This window comes from Podarcis bocagei (assembly GCF_964188305.1).
Source record: "Podarcis bocagei genome assembly, chromosome: 1".
NCBI classification, from domain to species: Eukaryota; Metazoa; Chordata; class Lepidosauria; order Squamata; family Lacertidae; genus Podarcis; species Podarcis bocagei.
This window is the reverse complement of record NC_138125.1, coordinates 81,988,188-82,007,304: the sequence shown is the minus strand read 5'-3', so window position 1 is coordinate 82,007,304 and position 19,117 is coordinate 81,988,188. Positions and strand designations below refer to the sequence as shown.

At 44.3% G+C, this 19,117-nt stretch overlaps 1 protein-coding gene across 5 annotated transcripts in view; it reads left to right on the top strand.

Moving 5' to 3' along the window:
* B4GALNT4 (beta-1,4-N-acetyl-galactosaminyltransferase 4) overlaps positions 1-19,117 on the top strand; it is a 168,722-nt gene that overhangs the window by 40,794 nt on the left and 108,811 nt on the right. Inside the window, exon 1 of one of the 5 annotated variants that reach the window (XM_081212098.1) lies at positions 8,620-8,736. The exons of 1 other annotated variant lie outside the window; for it this stretch is intronic. In XM_081212098.1, coding sequence (XP_081068224.1) covers positions 8,637-8,736 — 100 coding nt within the window. In that variant the 5' untranslated portion in view covers positions 8,620-8,636. Of the gene's footprint in view, positions 1-8,619; positions 8,742-13,364; positions 14,086-15,797; positions 15,991-19,117 lie in introns of those variants that run through there. 3 more of the 5 variants (XM_081212100.1, XM_081212097.1, XM_081212099.1) reach the window with 3 other exon arrangements.

The following is a 19,117-nucleotide window of genomic DNA, read 5'->3' as shown; positions in this document are numbered from 1 at the left end:
AACAGGGCTTTCTTGGTGGTGGTGCCCTGGCTCTGGAAGGCTCAGGCATCCCTTCTATGTTATATGAGTTTTGACAACTGTTGAAAATGTTATTTTGTCAAGCCTTTGGGTAATGGCAGATGAAGAAATTTGTTGTTGGGATTAAGATATGCATAGTGTATATTTCATATTGTGTTATGAGCTTCTCTTATTTCCATTGATGTGACCTATTGATAAGTCCCAATTAAAAATAAGTAAAGTTAGTTTGCTTTCAAACTAACTAGTTAGTTTCAATGAATCGCTGGCGCAGAGCCCCCTAAACTGGACCGGGAACATGGCATGACCAGCTGGGGAGCTTTAACTCTCTACCACCACTACAGTCTCAGTTGGAATCACACTCCCTGTTGGATTGTCAGGCATGGAGGGAGGCAATTCCACCCAGGATTGCAGTGAGGGTAAAGTACTCAAGTCATGCCTACCCTGATGCTATTGTCCCTGTTGGTCTGAGCGAGCTACCTGACAAATGTCATGTATAGTTTGTTCTTCAGTAAGATGCTTGTTTGCTGGTCCCTTCATTTGTCCCTTCATTTGTTTGTTTGTTCGCTCCTCGCCACTGCTCAGCCTGGACTAAAGCTGCACTGAAGATTTTATGCTGCGGTGCTGTGGTTATGCAGAGTCCCACCCCTTCTTGCACCTTGGGGTGTCACCTGGTTTATGGTGTGTCATCTGCAAAGGACGACCAGAAGCAGGTGGTAAAAGAGCAGCCGCTGAGCCTGGTCACTTCTGTTGTCTCTCTGTGTGGGTTTTTTTCCTCTTCAACTTGCGTAGTCTTTCCTCTTATGTTAGCTTATTTTATTGGAAGGCTTCCTATGGTGCGTGTCACTAGTTATCTGCTGCGCTTGGCTGTCACTCTCAGAGACAGCTGGAATAAGAGCGGCTGGAGACGCCTCATTGACATGTTTGCGTGAGAGTCGCTTGTCAGAGGAGGAGTCGCTCTAGAAAGAGCCTCCCAGCACATCCCAGGCGGGGCAGCCGCCGAGTCCCCTTCAGGGAGAAACACTTTGTGGTTTTCAGCAGGCGCTGCATTCCTTGACGTTTCAAAGCTGTTTGCCTGTCACTCTGCTCTTTCCCCGGCTTGCTCATTAGAGGGAGTTCCAAATTCACACTCCTGTGGGCCAGCGGAGGCAGGAGCCTGTGGGGCTTTGAGGAATGAATGACTGGGAGGGGACTTCTTAACTCCCTTTCATTTTGCTCTGCATTTTTGATGGTATAGAATTACCATAATCTATTGTGAAAGCAAATGTCTGGCTGGGCAGTGCTCTAGTTTGAGCTCTGATCTGTAAAGTGCCACTGATTTTCCCCTCCTATTTATCATAGGTCTTGGGAATCTGAGGCCCAGGAGCTAAATGTGGCCCTCTGGGTCTCTCTACCTGGCCCCTAGAATTATCCCCAGGCCACACCCCTCACTGGTGCTTCTTTGCACCCTGGGTATTTTTGCTTGGCTGGAATCTTGTTTGGCTGGAGACAGAGAAGGGTGGGTGGGTGGGTGTGCCAAAACTCACCTACCGTACAAAGGTAAAATTCACATTTGTTTCTCTGCCCACTTTTGACTCTGGCCTCATGTCCCTCAAAAGGTTGACTGGAAGGGAATTTCCAGCCCTTAGGCTGGAAAATATTCCCCTCCCCTGTCTTACCACTTTTCCTATTGCCTGCAGAGGTCAGTCCTCTTTGTTCATTTCTGTCACAGTTGCCTGTTTCACAAATCCTGTCCCAAACCATTGCATTTTCTTGCTGCTCAACCTTAGCTCATCACTGCTAAAGTATCCTCTCGTATTCTCTCACTCAGTCTTACACCACTTTACCTTGGTAAATTGGTGTGGAACACAGTTATTTTTATGTTCTGCATAGCACCTATCACAGAGATAGTGCTAATTTGTTTTTAACATCTCTCATCACATGAAAGGTACTAGCAGCCCAATGCTGCTGATGTTGCTATGTGTCGGGCACTGATGGGACTGGAATCCTGGTCTTCAAGGCTTCAGAGTACAGCCCTCGCACCCCTGCACCGTGAAATATTAATAAATGTTGTTGTGTTTGTTTAGAATTTGTTGGGTGTTTCTGTTTTGATGTTTGGTAAAGAATTATTGGAAAGGGCAGAAACCTAAGCAATTATAGCTGAAATTCTGATTAGTCACCAAGAAACATCAGTTTAATTGCTTTTGGTGGGATCTGTAAATAGCATCTCACAGCAGACTCAACATCTATGCTTGTGCTAAAAAAAACCCATGGGGCTAGTTTACACTGTATCACCACATGATCGTGAATGCAGCTGTATGGGAAAAGGTTAGGCTGCTTCCACACTAGGTTTTTAATGTGGAATTGCCACACTGTACTAACCCACATTTTATGGGGCAGCCACACAACACCACCATCCCTTCTTCTACTACTTCTTCCTCACCCCTTATTTTCCCTGTGGCTTTTCTGTCTCAGACTGCAAAACATCCAAAACATCCATGAGTGGAGAAGTAGCACCATCTACACAGGTGTAGGTGCCAATAGTGTTACCTTCTCTGACCACAATCTCTGGTCTGGCTCAGTGGCAGACTTGGAGGTGGCGGGGAGAGGAGACATCTTGCCTGGGTAACCATTGCCCATACTATTCAAGCTGGAGGTATCACACAAAAATGCCATTGTGGTATTATAGCACTATGCCACACTTTCATAATATATATAGCCAGAGAAGCATTTTAGCGCTAATTAGAAGATCAATGGAAGAACTTAAGCTGGGTCATAAAACAGTGCCCACCGCAAGGGTTGTAGTGAATGCATGCAGAGCTTTAAATGACCCTCCTTATAGCAGCTATATCATGCCCACTGGTGTAGATGGGGCATAGCGTGATGTACACATAGAAGGAGGACAATAGTGTGATAAGTCAATTGCTGTTTGGTTTGTAGCTTACAATGGAAAAGTAATGATTAGGTGACATTGGAGATGCTGGTAGAGAAGCAGCCTTAGTGGGAATTGGATTGTATACCCAGTGAGCCATCACTGCAGTTGTTGGCTCACTGTCTGAACAGCCTGTTTTATATTGACTTTTTCCTCTGTGTGATTGTATCCCTGGAAGCATGATGGTAGATGGAACTGAGCTCTGTGAGCTATAGTGCAGCATTGATTATTTATTTATTTACTGTCCAACCACTCTAAGATTCCAGGGCAGAAATACGTAAAGGGGCTCCCACTCTGATTTATTTTTTACCACATGTCTACTCATGCTGCTTTACTCAGGATGATGCCAGCAGAAGCAAGTAGTGGTGGTTGGTAGACACTCTATTCCAGGGGTAGGCAACCTAAGGCCCATGGGCCACAAGCGGCCTACGGGGGTCGCTTAACCTGCCCCTGAGCTGCCCCTGAACCAAGCTGCCTGCTTGGCGAGTCCCCACACGCTGCACTAAACCGGCACAGTGTGGCGTGGGGACTCGCTTCCGCAGCGCCAGAAATTGCGTCTGCAATCACAGGCACACGCACTCACGCACATGCGCAATCCGGCCCACGGACGGATCTCCGCTGGAGGGAACCAGCCCAGGCGAGGTAAACCTTGCCGACCCCTGCAGTCTATTCCGTAGTCCCTATGCCTTTTCTATTCTTAACCAACCACTGGAAGGGTAGATTTAGATTCGCTGCAGCAATTCAAAGTATCATAATTGATCAGGTTAAGTCTTATCAATATAAAATAACTATAAGTTCATGGACTGAATTAATATATGCTGTATTAACTCTAGAGTGTGGGAGCCTCTGGCCCTCCCACCATCCTGGCTTATTGGCCATTCTTGCTGGGGCTGACGGGAATTGTAGTTCACCAACATCTGGAGGGTCAAAGATTTCCCACACCTACTCTCGTATAATATGGATAATGGGAAGGAATCAACTTAGTTCTTACATGCACAGCACAAGGTGTGTGTGGCGTTTGCCTCCTTGGTGGGTCATAAGGAAAGGGTTAAATGAGTGTTGTGATGTGATTGGCCAGTGAGAATGCAAGGGGTGGAGTAAAAGTTAGAGTGGGAGGTTTTGAAAGTCAGTTGGGGTTTGGGAGTTGAAGAAGGAAGAGGGAGGAATAGGCAGTGGGTTGGTCAAGTTGTATTGTGAGAGAGTGAGAGGAATTGTTAGGTGGAGTCAGATAGATAGTTGGGAATAATCAGTTTGAAGTTGTTAGGAACTAAGATTAAGAAACTGCCAAGAAAAATTAACTGTAACCATAAGCTTGGTCCTGCATTTAAAAATAAACTTGATTATTTGTTAATGTTAACAACTGACTGGACTCCGTGTGTCCCCATGAGATACGGGGTGGTGGCAGCGGAAAAAGCAATCGCAGTGGTTGCACAGGGTCAATAGACCGTCGAACGTCCAGGGGCCCTGTGTGATCGCTACAGTGTGCTTGTGCAATGGGACTCTTCTGCCTCCTCCCTGCATCCCAGCCTCTTAAATCTGCTTGGGGGGGGGGTTGAGTGAAACTCTAGAACAGGTTTAGGGAGCACGTGGGGGGGGGAGGGGGGTCTTGTTGCATGAGCAGACCTTGTTACATACATGCATGCCTAGCTTAGCGCTATGTTGAATTCCACCCAATAGTCCCACACTTGCAGTCTGCAGTCTGTTAAGTGCAGCTAATAGAATTCCGGGGACTCCAGTAAGTCTTTTTTCTCCTACTGCCACTTCACATTTATGAATTATCTTTTTCTGCTGTGATCCCTGTGTTGCTTTATGTGGCTGAAGATGTTCTATTCACTCCAGTTTGGCAGGACATGTACGTGCAGCTGAAGGGCTTCCGTGTAGCAAGAAGTTACAGCTGACCCAACATAGTTCAGGGTAAAGGATCAGGGGACCTATCTAGTTCTGCTCTGTGGAGTTTTGGCAGAGAGCAGAATGAAGGCATTTGGCTTTTCAAAAACTCTACAGTTCATCTTGGAAATGAATGGCTTGCTGCAATTCAGGTCCGTCCCCCCCACCCCTGACTATCTTTTGCTGACCCTTTACTGACTGAGAGCTCTTAAGGTGGGAGGTGATGTTCTAACTAAATACTCTTTCCTCTTATCTTGATGGCCCTGCTGCACAACAGCCAAAAGGGTGCTTTGCTGTCTTTAACAGACCTTCACTGCAGTTGACAGCCTCATCTAATCCACCATTTTGTTACATGCAGCTAAACTTGTTGGTTTGTGATGTGTGTCACCAGATCCTGCATGTGGCCTTAAACTAATTTGCAAAGGAGTATTCATGCTAGTCTTTTGCAGCAAAAACAGCAAGAGGCTCTTCTGGCACCTTTACAGACAAATACATTTATTGTGGCCCCGTCTTTTGTGAACTGTAGTCCATTTCATCAGTTAAAGTAAGCTTCCTTTATCCTGAGCTGGGAATAAAAATAGATAAAACTACAAAGCAGGATAACATTTAAAGCAATAGTGTTTGTTTATAACATGTGTATAGTTTTCTAGGCAGCTTGCAATAAAGAGAAAACAATCAAAACACCAAGACACAAAACCACTAAAATAAGTGGGGGAAATATATATAAAAAAACAAATCTCACTGCACTCCAAGGCTAATGGTTTCTTCTTTTCCTTAGAAGAAAGATTGTTGGAAGTAAGTTCCAGTGGAATTTGACACTGGTCTTCCAAAAATGTGTTCAGGATCAAATTCTTGAATAGGTGGCTGAGGCTGTGGTCTTATAGATATCCTTATGATTAAGGTAGTGGTAACTGAAAACAATAAATCCTTTTTAAAATTTAACTATTCTTTCAGTTTCTGTTAAAGCTTTTTGACAGAGGAACAATAGAACAAGTGGCTTCTCTTGCTTTTGAGGTAGCAAGGCAGTGCCAAAATTATTTTGATGCCCCTTTGATTGTCACTAGGATGATTAAAACTCTTATTTTACATTTCATTCTGTAGTTATAGCTGACTTTCACATTTCTAGTGGTCTGTATCTCTTGACCAAAATGGTCCAAGATTTATGCATTTATATTTAATTGCCTTTTAGCCAAAATGTGACATGTTTTATACAAACTTTTTAACTTTTGAATGGATTTACATTTTCTTGAGTGCATCAGTGTGACTGAATCACACATGTACAAATAGATAACTAGAAGTGTGAGAATCTTCAGGTTTGGATTATAGTTCCTTCTCTTACCACTGATAACCTTAGAGAGGTCACCTGCGTTTCTGACCTCTTGATATTCCATTGTGATGCTTCCTTTGGCTGTGAGGATAAAATGAGGTCTGGATATATTGTAATCTGTCCTTGGAATAGGTTGTGAAAGGAATCACTTTTTTCTCCTCTCTCTGCTGAATGAAGCTATTCCCAGATGTGCAAACCTGCAGAGAGGCTGAATATTCTGTAAACGTGACAGGCACTGGAGATCTTCAGTGACTAAGGCAGAGATCATAATAGCTGCCTGCTGTTGTATTTGCATAATATGTGGAAACACAAAGGCTAGAGCTGTAATGAACAGTGGCGCGAAGGAGGCAGCGAGTCCTGGAGCCACGTGTGCAATTAAGCAGACGTGCTTTGTGCTGTCAACTATGCACTTAGGATAGTGTGACCCCCCGTCTGTGTTTAAATTTTAAATTATTCCTATACCTTAAATTATGCCTCTGCATGCTGATCTTGCCCCCTATACCTTCAGTGTAATGGTGACTGAGGCACCCCAAGGTGTCCCAATCTGTGGTAAGGTTGCCAGAACCTACACCGTCTTTTAAGTGTGGCACAGAACTTTAATCTAGTATGTTTTTTCCTATCACAGAACCACTGTGCTACGAGAAGCTGGCATCTTCCCTTCTGGGAATCTCTTAAAGGTACAGGACTGGGAATGGTCAGCTCTTGGGATCAGGAGAAGGAGAAAAAATTGTCTGTCCGGAACAACACACAGCTGCCACTCACAGGCAGATGATGGCCTAGCTGTCTTGCCATATGCACAGTTGGCAGGTGGAAGCACTTCAGCTCCATCCTATGGGTATTTAAGTGGATAGCAAGCAGATATACCAACCTGACAAAAGTGCTAGAGGCATCTGACAGTAATGTTATCTAGTTCCATGACACAGCACTGAGCTGGAGACCCAAAAGTGATTTAGCTGGTTGAAGGTGTGGGCATTCCTCTGGAGAGAGAAGTTACTGGGACTTGAAACTGCTGGTAAGGAAAGAAGCTGGATCTCTTGCTTGAGAGAGAGGTCCAGCTGTTAGGGAAAATGTCTCCCATGGACCTTTCCATAGGGCATGAAGATGAGTGAAGATGAAAGACACAGAAGTATTTGTCCAGCTCACATGGCCCAAACAGTCTGTGCAAGAAAGGGCAGAATAGTAATGTGCTGTTGTTGTGTTGTATTTGTATTAATTTTATTCTTTAGTTAGCTGCCCTGGGAATGCTGGTTGGTTACTGAAAGGCTGGGTATACATATAGAAATATCAAGAATACAATAAACGACTTGCCACACAGAAACCTTCAAGGCTGCCTTGGTCTGACAAACCAAGCTCAGGATTGTCAGCACTGACTGGTAGTGGTTCTCCAGTGTTTCGGGCAACAGCCTTTCCCTAACCCACCTGGAGACACCAGTGATTGAACCTGGGACCATTTGAATGCAGTTTGGTAGAGCATATGCTCTACTGCTGAAGCTGATGAATGAGAGTGGAGCAACAGCAAGGAACCTTATAATGTGATGGAAAACCTGCAGTCCTCAATTCAGCAACTGAAGCACCACCATCACCAACAAATAAACTATAATTGGGATTTTCCTAACTCAAAAGTAGCAAGAAGAACCGTTTGAGAGAGCTCCCTGACAAGAATATTTGACTTAAGTATGGAACAAAATATCAACATGTGTTTGCAGCCCCAGGGCCAATGAAAACAGGTATTATATTAAATGAAGTAAAGGCTAGGAAGATTCATAATCTGTTGGAAGGGAAATAGGGAGAAGTGCCCCTAACCTCTCTGATATTTCCTCTAACAGTTGACTCCGTGGCCTTTGCCACAGGAATCCGCATTGCAGAGCTGCTCTGTTCCTAACGCCACCACTTATTCCTTGCCCATTTGTGATGCGCAGTTGGAGAGTGTGTGACCTGTTGCAGTGCTTGCACCAGGAAGCAGAATTTGGTCGAATTCTCCATGGGATAATAATGGAAACACTATCTGTATTGGAAGGGGGCAGCCCCGCCTTAAAGCATCAGCCAAACTATTCTGTGGGGTCCTCAGGTTAGATCAGGGGAATCTGCTGTATTTTCCTAGGAGTGATGTAAGGATGAAAACACAGGAGAAATTTAAGTTTTATGTAGAGCAGTCGGAAGCCTCTTAACTAGACTCTGTCAATACTTAGGCAGTGTGAGAGCCATACCAGTGCTGTTCCTTCCTGCACTGGAAGGGTAACGCGAGAATCTTTAGCCCAGTGTTTTTCAACCAGGGCCCATATGGCCCCCTGGGCTCCCCAGGATATTCCAAGGGGGCTACAGGTGACTAATGCGTAAATGGGGGCCCACAGCAAGAGGCTAGGGGACCACAGAAGGAAGTGAGAAGTGAAGAAAAATATTTTCTTTTGTTTAAAATCCTGATTGGCTGGCTATCTGCTTGGCCAATCACAAGTGGGTAAGGGGTGGCCCACCAGGGCCAATGCTCCTTTTTGCCACATGCATTTCCTTGGAGCAGTCCTGGTTTGTTTCCAGTGGGAGAGTGTGATCGATGAGACTCCTGCTTTGACCAGTAGAGCCAGCGACCCAGAACCCCCAGGTCAGGTAAGTGCAGTGGTGGGATGGCAATGGGTAGGGCTGGGCAAGCCAGAGCTGCTTTTTGCTGCTGCCAGTTCTGGGCCTGGTGGCAGCCTGGGCCTGACTCTGCACTGAGTTCAGTGGGCCTTACTCCCAGGTAAACGTATGTGGGGCTATAGTGTTTTATCCAGGCAGCCAGAACTCCTCCGTATGACAAGATCTTTTTGCACCAGGTCAGTGAGGACCACTTGCTTTTTAAAATTCTCTCATATAACTCCCTGTGTGCCTTTTGGACTGTATCTGTAGGTTCTCCCCCTGTGTCAAATAACTGGAGTCAAATAAGTGTTGTATTTGACTGGGGTCAAGTAAGTGTCCGTTTATAATACATGGAAGATGGAGCTTCCTCAGGAGGTTCTGGACTCTCCTTCCTTGGAGGTTTCCAAGCAGAGGTTGGCTGGCCATCCGTCATGTATGATCTAGTTGAGATTCCTGCATTGCTTGGGGTTGGACTCGATCCCTTCCAGCTCTCCATTTCTATGAAGGGCCAGTCGATTCAGGGTTCAGTCTCCAGGACTGGGGTCCCCTACTCCTGCTGCTTGGATTTCTGGCTGGCTCTCAGATCTCTCCTCCACAATTTCCCCCAGGGTCTTGGGAGTGGAGAGGACAGTGAGCTAGGAACTTCAGAGCGGTCACCCAAGTGCCTGGCTAGCTGCATATGAGGTTACTCAGGAGGAGAGGGAAGCACCTGCTCCAATCAGGAGCGCCAGGAAAGGGTGGATCACTAGTTCCTATGTAAGCTCCCAGTCTGAGCTGCTTCGTTGCTGATGCACTGGCTCTCATCCAAACTCTCGCCTTCCTGACCTGGGGAAATGGACAAGCTTCTGTGCTGTTGAGAAAATATAAGAACCTGCTCCTAGAAACATCTTTATTAGTCTTGTTATGCTGACAGAAATGGGCTCCCTTCCTGCTAAGGGGTGGCGAAAGTGAAGTGCACTCTGGCCCCAGAACGCAAGTGCCAGACTTTTGACACTCACTTTATCATGCCTTTGTGGATGAAGCTGCTGAGGCTCTGGGGCTGTCTAGCAAGGACTCCGATTAATTGGTGTCTCTGCTAAATGTCTAGAAAAGTATTTGATGTCTGCCAGCCAGCGAGATGCAGAGGTAATTATCCCTCCAACCCCTATGGCCTGCATTAGCCATACATCACTGTGCTGTCACAACACTCTGAGGACTGTTTTTCATACATTGAAAGTGTGAGCCAAGAGGACAAAAGCTTATATTTTTTTCAATAAGCAAAATTGGTTGGGGGAGGGGGGAAATGGTTCTGAGCTTCTCAGAACATATGTAATCCTGCCCCTGCCGGCCTTTCAAGGATCCTTTCTTTGGCTAGGGAGCTGGAAAATTTGAGATGCTTTCTTTGTATGGTGTATAAGGAAAGTGATGCTGTGTGTAAAAGTCGATCTGCACAACCGTTACTATAATAGAAAGCAGATAAAGTGCTGGTTTTGGACCTAGGTTAAGATGAATTGCCTAGCCATTTTGGAAGGAAATCTTGCTCTCCCATTAGTTGGCATGCATGATGCAAAAAAAGGGGGGGATGGTAGCTGTGCGAATTGATGAGACAAAATGCAAACTATTCTATATGCTCAGAAAGTGCTGTGGAAAGAACTGACCCATACTGAGCTCCCCCCCCCCAAAAAAATCTGAGTAGTTACAGAAATGTGTGATCTGATGTCATCACATCATGTTCTCCCCCCACAAAGAAAAAAGCTTGGTGCATTTTGTTTGAGGATATTCACAAAGTGTGGCTCTCACATCACACATTTCCATATCTGTGTGGAAAAAGGAGAAATCAGAAGCAGGGCTGCTGTTTTAAGCTGTAAACCTAAGTTTGTGATCACACCTATCCTTCCCTTAACAGTGCTGTGTAAGCGGGAAACATACATTGTAAATATTTTAGTTCCTAGTATGTGCTGTACAATTACACAAGATCAAATAATGTCAGTAAAAATCCCTTATGCAGCAAAAAGTTCCCACTAATAAATATAGCCCAATAGGTTGGAAGCAAGATTGTCTCAACATGTAATTTTGAATCCTACAAACCTGACAAAAAGAAACTTAATTTAAACTCAGAAAGATTAAGACTATAGACGTACATAGTTTACCTGGTAGTAAGCTCCATTTCACACCATTGGGCTTACTTCTAATATGCAAAAGATTGCTTTATGTTGCTAATTGAAAACATATGGGAAAATCCTAACTGTTCCAGAAGCTACAAAGCAAAGGTTTAATAATGGGGGTGGGGGGGGGAGTGTTCCATAGCTTTGGCACCACAACTGAAGTCTTTTCATGGAACTCTTGAAAATTTGATCTTCCATGGATTAGGAATTCAATTTATGGGAATGTGCTTTGATTCTTGAACACATAAACTTGTGTCATGTTTGGTGATAAGAGGCCAAGATGGAGCTTGGAGCTTGGCCACAAATTCAGAATTGTCTTTGGGCTAAACTAGATGAGCTGTTGAAGAATCTATTTGGATTTCACATCTCTCTCTTTAATTTCTTTTAATAGCAAAAGAGGTTACCATGAATTGTAGTGGAGATAAAGCACAAGGGGGTGGTTTTTAAAATTCTGCCACTACCTCAATTAGGGAGAACATACACATACCCTATGTTTATCCCAAAGGTGAAATAGTAATGTGGGTGGATCTAGATCAGAAAAGCAGTGCTGGGGAAGGGGTTAAGTCCTCCTTCCCCAGTGCTACAGCCCTCATTTAATTAAGGATTATTTTGCATCTACTTTCGAAATAAAGTAAATGAAAAAGGAGGTTCTGTGCACAATCTCCAGTGTCTTATTTCCCATGGTGAGCAAATAAGACGGTGGCAAGGCTGTTCTAGGCAGGAAGACTGTTCATAATCTCTGTTGGATGAGAGAAGGGGCTTTGTGTTAAGTTGTGGGTGAACATGTCAGACGACACAGCGATTCTTCAAACAGCTCTTGTTTATTCACAGGCCAGAACAGAACTGAACTGAAGGGTTCAGCCAGCCTGCTTATATAGAGCTCCACTAGAATGCAAAAGTAACCATTTTCTGTAACTATCCAATCACTGAACATCACTTTCGATCCCTTATTTGCATATGTGGACCTGAACTATCTACAGTATCCCCCTGCTGGCCCAGGGTGAGAACTTCAGTACATAACACTTTGGATGTCTGTTACTGAGCAGGGCGGTCCTCATGCACACCAATGGACTGTAACCACCCCTCAGTTCCCAGGGGAACCTTTGTCTGTCCAGGATCTAAAACTGTTTCTATATGTGTGCTAACCGATTACCTGATTCCCTGAAATGTGAATACTACTATTGCATCAGGGAATCTGGGGAGCATTTTATGAAGAACCAGCCACGCCATGTTCTTTAGAATAATTGCTGATGGCCACCTTCATAAAATTGTAGAGTTGGAAGGGACCTGGTACAGTGGTACCTCAGGTTACATATGCTTCAGGTTACAGATGCTTCAGGTTACAGACTCCACTAACCCAGAAATAGTACCTCAGTCATAAAAGCTTGGGGAAATACTTCACCACGCACCAGAAATACAGTGGTACCTCAGGTTACAGACGCTTCAGGTTACAGACTCTGCGAACCCAGAAATAGTACCTCGGGTTAAGAACTTTGCTTCAGGATGAGAACAGAAATCGTGCAGCAGCAGGAGGCCCTGTTAGCTAAAGTCTTAACCCGAGGTACCACTGTATATGGTTCAATGATGATCCACGATGGGCAGGTATTTTAATGTTTCATTCGTGTGAGCCTCTTTTCTGCTTCTGTTTATAATTTTTAATAGCACGTTTAATGTAGAAAGTCTCCTACAGTCTTAATCACATGGTGTGCCTTGAAGTGCTCTGTGAGGTGGCCATTGCCAGCGGCTCTTTTGGCAGAGAGGGTCCATGGACCCCAGGTTGTTCATTACACTCTAGTCGGCGGACTATGATGGCTTTTCACACTGGTTCATTCAGTGAGAAAGAACTGGCCAAAGCTTCCCAGTTATAACCAAGACATAGCATAGGTGACCGAGTCTACTCACACACAGAGGAAACACAAACCTTCTCCCTCATGGCTCTCTCCCTCTCATATATCTTCCCTCAGGGACTTTAAGGAAGGAAGCAGCTTATGTTTCCTCAGTGGATGAAATGAAAAACACAATCTACTGGATAAAATCATTCCTTTTTTCCGAACGGTGAACAAATACTTTGCGGATGGGCATGGGAGGATTGGAGCCCAATTAGCTGGTGCACTAGGAGTGGGGTGACAGGTTTGCTCTGGCAGGCCCACCTTTGAGATTTGGGGGGCCTAATGGTGCCCATGGACCAGATGTTGCCCACCCTGGGCTCGGAAATAGTGAGCACATTGTACTTGCCACTTCTTAAAACAACCAAAATACATCCCTCTCCCCAATTGGATTAGATTGAGGGAAGGCTTGAGAGGAGGCCCAAGGAGAAGTTAAATCTTGTATTACTTCTCTTCAGAAACACCTGCCTCAGTGTTTCAGAGCATGAGCTATTCTCATAGTCACCATCTGTCATTTTTACTGCCCATCACATTAGAGGGTGGGGAATAAATGGACACACTTTCTTTTTCTTTTTACAGCAAAGGAGGAATAGGAGAATAAATGGAGAGTTTATTTCCTTCCATATGAACCAGTCTGAGTTAGGTGAGGTTTCGTCATTGGAGCCCATGAATATTTAGCAGGCCTCTGAAGACCTCTTTTTCTTGCCCGAAAGTACTGCGAGCCCGACAGTGCAGCTAAAATAAGACACTGGCTTTGAGTCGTGGTTATTAGCTGCTGCTTCCCTTCTGTGATGGAGACATTTTACTGAGAACCCCCAGAGACCTTCTGCCTCTTAGTCTTGGTGGTATGAGGAGGCAAACATGCATAAAATACAGTTTATGTGGTGTAAAAATGCTTTATTAAGCCTGTTCTTTCCATTGCCATCACCACCAATGCAATGTATCAAATGAGTTTGCCAGGGATGTTAACCTTCATTTATTTACTTTCCTGCCATGGTAGATGAGAGAGCCTGTTCACTGGGCCATAAATAATTGGCCTGAGTTGTATGAGAGAAGTTATTAGGTATAAGACGTTTGCCTCCTTTTGGACCCTGGTGCATAGCTGGTCGAGTGCTGATGATAGGATTGGTTCAGGTGCTGCTCTGATATTTCACAGTGCACCTCAGGCCAGACTTAATGTCCAGAGTTAAATGTCAGGAGATCCATCCCTTCAGTCAAGTGAAGCTATCCCAGACCTCAGACAAGCTGTAGAAAATGTGGAGCATTTGATTTCCAACCCTATGGGGAGTCACAAGTTCCAACTCGGTACGTACTGCATGGGTGAGCGCATATTGTGATCTTATTTAGTTGGTATCTGTTATCAAGTTGCAACGCTATTGTCATTTTTATTTTGTCCTTTAGTCAGTCATAGTTTTTGTGTTAAGTTCTCTGCCATCACCAAAAATGATGGGCTTTTGCATTTCCCTTATTTCAATCTTTTGCAACTTTTAAGGCTTTCTGCTGTTAACTGTTTTGGATTGTTGTTGTTAACTCCTTACTAACCCAGTTTGTTATCAATCAATTGTTTTATTTGTATCTGTGTTTTCCAAAGATAAAACCATACTCAAGATGGTTTACAACATATAAAGAAAATTACATAACTGCAAACATAACAAAGGTGCTCACAAACAATAAACAAAATGTCAAAAAGTACACAACCAAATTACCCTGACTGGAAGTGTTTTATGTGTTCCTTTTTTTGAACTTAGAGATACCTCTGAGGAACTAGCTGGTAAATGTGTTTGTGTGTTGCATGTGTGTTTAGGGAAGTTTTTAATGTTTGATGTTTTGTTGTGCTTTTAATTCTGTTGGAAGCCACCCAGAGTTGCTGGGGAAACCCAGCCAGATGGGCAGGGTATAAATAATACATTATATTATTATCATTATCATTATCATTATCATCATTATTGAAGCGGCAGGCTTGGCAAAGTGCTCTTGCTCTTCAAGTTCATTCATGATATGAGTGTCATTCTGCTCTAATCTCCTGTGCAGGCATAGGTGGTGATGGGGTAGCGTTAGCAGTGAACGAAGGCTGTCCTCTTATGGGAATTATTACTGGAACGTGCTTGCGAACCAGAATTTGCCCAGCTCTACTATTAATTACTGCTGCACATAATGCAGACCCAGCTAGCTTAATTTTAAGTCCTCTGACACCTTTGGGGAGAGGCTGAAATTTCCTCCCAGCTAGGCTTGGAGCCACCTTTGCTCATCTGCTTCTCATTGACCACAACTCTTTGGGTTCATTCTGTGCACCATTCACTCAGGATGTCTCCTTTCCAGCATGGTTGCCTCTCAACCAGTTCCATGTTACCTACAGCTTTAAGTCTTCTCTGGAAGACAAAAACAGACTCCCCCTCCCCCCTCTTGCAAGGAGGCTACACTGAACAAAGTTCCTGAGTTCTCTGCTGCTTGTCCCCCCTCTTGTTTGGGGCTAGCCCACGACATTAGATGAGATGGAGGCAGGGAATCCTTCTTTCTCTATCCTTTCATTTCTCTTTGCTTGGTATCGCAAGGCAAACACGACTGAAAATTTGACAGCATGTCTCTTTGTTTGCTGCCACAAGCATGCTCTGTTACCTCTTGTCTCTCTGCTTGTAATGCTCAGTCCTGACATAAACTTTGAAGGTGTACAACTTTAATTTCCTTCTCCCAGTTTAAGCTGTCCCATGTAGAAAAGGGAGAAAGCAAGCTCTTCCAGTAAAGGAATTCAAAGAGCAAAAAACAGGAAAGTTAGAGAAGAAATCACCTCCTTTGTACACACCCCACAGTCATGCCCATTGCCCTAGACATTGGCGCACACTCCGTCAATAGTCAGTCACAAGCTGTGCAGCCTTGTCTTGAGAAGGCAAAGCAACACTGACACACACACACCCCGCTACCGCCCACAAACCACAAGTGTGGAAGGCTATATGTACAGGAATTACGCACAGGTGAGCACTGGGGTAATAAGAGACTAGCTGAAAGGAAGCAGGCAGACATATCCTTGGGCTTTTTGTTGCCGTGCTGTGCCGCCACCACTCTGGAGCTGCACAGCCTTAGGCTTGTTACTGAACAAAGCGGCAGCAGCTCTCCTTTGTACCCTTCTTCAGACTGAAGAGTGCTTCTGATGGCTGCTTCTTTTAGCCATGTCTGAGGGTGCTCTGGAAAAGGAGAGCCCCTTGGAGGTTAGAGGTAAGGATCAGACAACGGCACTCAGACTGGTACATAGTCTGTTCTGTCAAAAGCACACGTGAGCGAGGGGCTGGAGAGTTCGATGAGAGGGTGACATTGTGCAACCTGTTCAGTTCCTGTCTTGGAACTCAAGTGAACTAAGCTGAAAGAGATTCTTGCATCTGAATTTTAAATTCAGAAGTGTGGAGGCTGAGTCTTGTTGCCTTTGGAGCAGGGAGTTCCAGGTCCATGAAGGCTTTCAGTGGTGCCTCTAGGCAGGAGCACCAGACACTCAGTTTTCATTTCTTTTTAAATAAAAAAGCATTTTTTTATCCCTTCTAGAAAGTTATGTGGTAAAATGTGCAGTTACCTTTGAAGTTTTTTCCTTGAATGTGAGTGTTGTGGCTACCTTGTATATTTTTTCTGGTACTGAGGAGTGCTTGCTATTGGACAGCATCTGTGTGCGATCTCCATAATCAAGGCATAGTGATGGCAAGCATAAAGTTGTGGGGGGTGGTTGTGTCTCTCAAGTTTGTGCTATACTATGCTGCCCTTGGCAGCCATTTTCTATTATGTCACATCCCACAGCAGCCATTTTGTGATGGATTCCCTCAGCACTTTCTCAAAATGTGAAGTGTGTCCACTAGTCAAAAACAGTTGGCAACCCCCTGGTTTATGTATTTACCCCCCCCCCCCCAAAGCTGGATTCCCTTTAGTGTATCCTCTGTTCCCTGTTAGCTACAAGTTAGAATTTGCATTTATATTGCACTATTGGCTATTGAACACCACACATTAGATCAAGTGCTGTGCACTTTTATGGCCAACAGCCTACAAGAATAAACAGATTGGTCCCGAAGGTGTCATGCCAGCTTTTGCCTTTGTACTGCTGCTGCAGACTAATAAGATTGCTGTTCTGGGATGACTCTTCTTAGAAAAGGAGGCCCTTGGTAGCAGAATGATTCAGAGCTAAGAAGGGTTTGCGTCAACAAAGGGTGCTGATTTTGAATACAGCAGCCCGTAAAGCACCTGTGTTTGGAGCTTAAAGCAAGAAGAAAGCTAGTGCTTTCTGTGCATTGTTTTCTGGTACCCCCCCTTCCTTCTCTCAAGAAACTAAAAGCTTGGTACCTGTCTGCCGATAATGTTTTCCTATTAAAAGCTTAGCAGCCTGGCAAGATAGGTTATCGGGCAAAAGTATATGGGCATTTCGCCAGTATTGAGTGGGGCTGAATTTGGTCCCTTTATTGCAGAGCACCCCCCCAAAAAAAGTCAGTACTTTCTGACATTGGAAGTAATTGCGTATTTGTAAACAGCCCGTTGCTGCTTTGGCTCATTTGCTCTCACCTTTTGTTCATGCCTTAGCAAGGGTGCCTCTCTGCCCAGCCAATCATCCCAGCATCTTTCCTGCTGCTAGTCATCAGGACAGTGACTTGGTACCTAACATCTCTGAATTTTTACAGGGTCTATTGTGAAAGCTGACTTCTGTTCCCAGGGCCAGGGCAGTACCCAGGGCAATTTGGGGGGTCACTCCTCTGATGCTTGCACTTGCACTTGCCCTGAAGTTTCTTTGTGTGGGTTTGCAGTTGCAGTTTGCCATTTTCTCCAGCGGAGAATGCCATAATACGAGGCACTCAAAGATCACTAATGAGTTTAATTTTATGGCCCTTCATTGGCCTGTTGCTCACTGTTTGATTGCCCTGTTTTATTGCTCTAATTATATTGTTAATCGAGTTTATTACTTGTTTCCCCCTCTCTCTCCTTTTTTGATTAAATGTAGATTTATGTCCTCCTCACCATCCACCATACGGTGTTCTCACTCTTTCCATAGTCTGACCATGAAACTAGGACTCTGGATACTTCCAGTGTCACTGTTTTCGGGTGGGATAATTCAGGCTGTGCAATTAAAGCTGACTTGGAGCTCTTGCACAACAAACCTGCTTCCCCAAAAGGTCAGACTTTTTATGATAAGAAAGGTGATGGGGAAATGTGGGATTAACCCTTGCTTGATGCAACCGTGTCTAAATCTCCCCACAAACAAATCAGGATAAATGTTCATTAAATAGACAACAACCTCTTAATATCTCCACCAAACAAATTGTGTTGAATGCTCATTAAAAGGTAAATTGTTGGTACCCAGATGAACTTTTTGGAAAATAAGGTTATTTTTGAAGATATCCAGTAGGTTTTGTGCTATTAATAGAAAAGATAAGAATAGGCAAGGATTCCAAGGCAATTGATTCTTTGCAGAGAAGTGGGGCAGGGGAAGGGATTTGTATTTTCAAATTTGGATATCACTATATTTGTTGTAAAATTGAAAAATGATTGGGGGGGGGGGAGATTAACCAGCTGAATGTGTGAATTCCTAGTTTCAACAATAGTTTTCAAAAGCTTCCTCTACGTCCTTGTTGTCCTTGTTTCCCTCTGCTTACAGTCAAGAGTCTACAACAGAAAATAAAACGGCATTATGACCAGTTCAGAATGTTGGCCTATATTCACTAAATTTGAAAATAGGTATTGTCAGTGTATGAAATTCCAATACTGTTGAGATCTTTTTTTTTGCGGGGGGGGGGGAGAAATCTTCCTCATCCTTATTGTCTGTTAATGACAGTAGCTCTTGACTATGGTAGCTATTTACTGTATATCCATATATTTGTAATGCCCATATGCACTAGTTATATCTAGTATTTGGTGTTGGAAAATGTTCTGATTCTAGGGAGGTTCCAATTTGCCTGCTTCAGCTTGGCACCTAGAAAAAATGAATGTGGGGCGCATACTTCATGAATGAGTAATGGTGACTAGCACGACTTACTCTGGCTACCAGGGCCGGCCCCAATGTGAGACAAGGTGAGGCAACCACCTTGGGCAACAGGATCCACAGGGGCATTAGATCCTGATGTAGATGTATTGGGCTGGCCCTGCCAGCCACTTGTGAATTTCATTGCCCTTGGTGTGCCTGTGTAATTGCCCTGCTCCAGTCTCACTTTCAACTCTTTTTGAAAGGCCAGTAGATATTGCTATTCTTGCAATTCCACAGATTTATTTTGGATTGGATGTGCACAAATATACAATATGTTCACGCAATCAATATTGCAAATGGGTGCAACTGCAGTTTTAGTGTCTTGCACAGAAGTTAGAATTCTAACTATCCCTA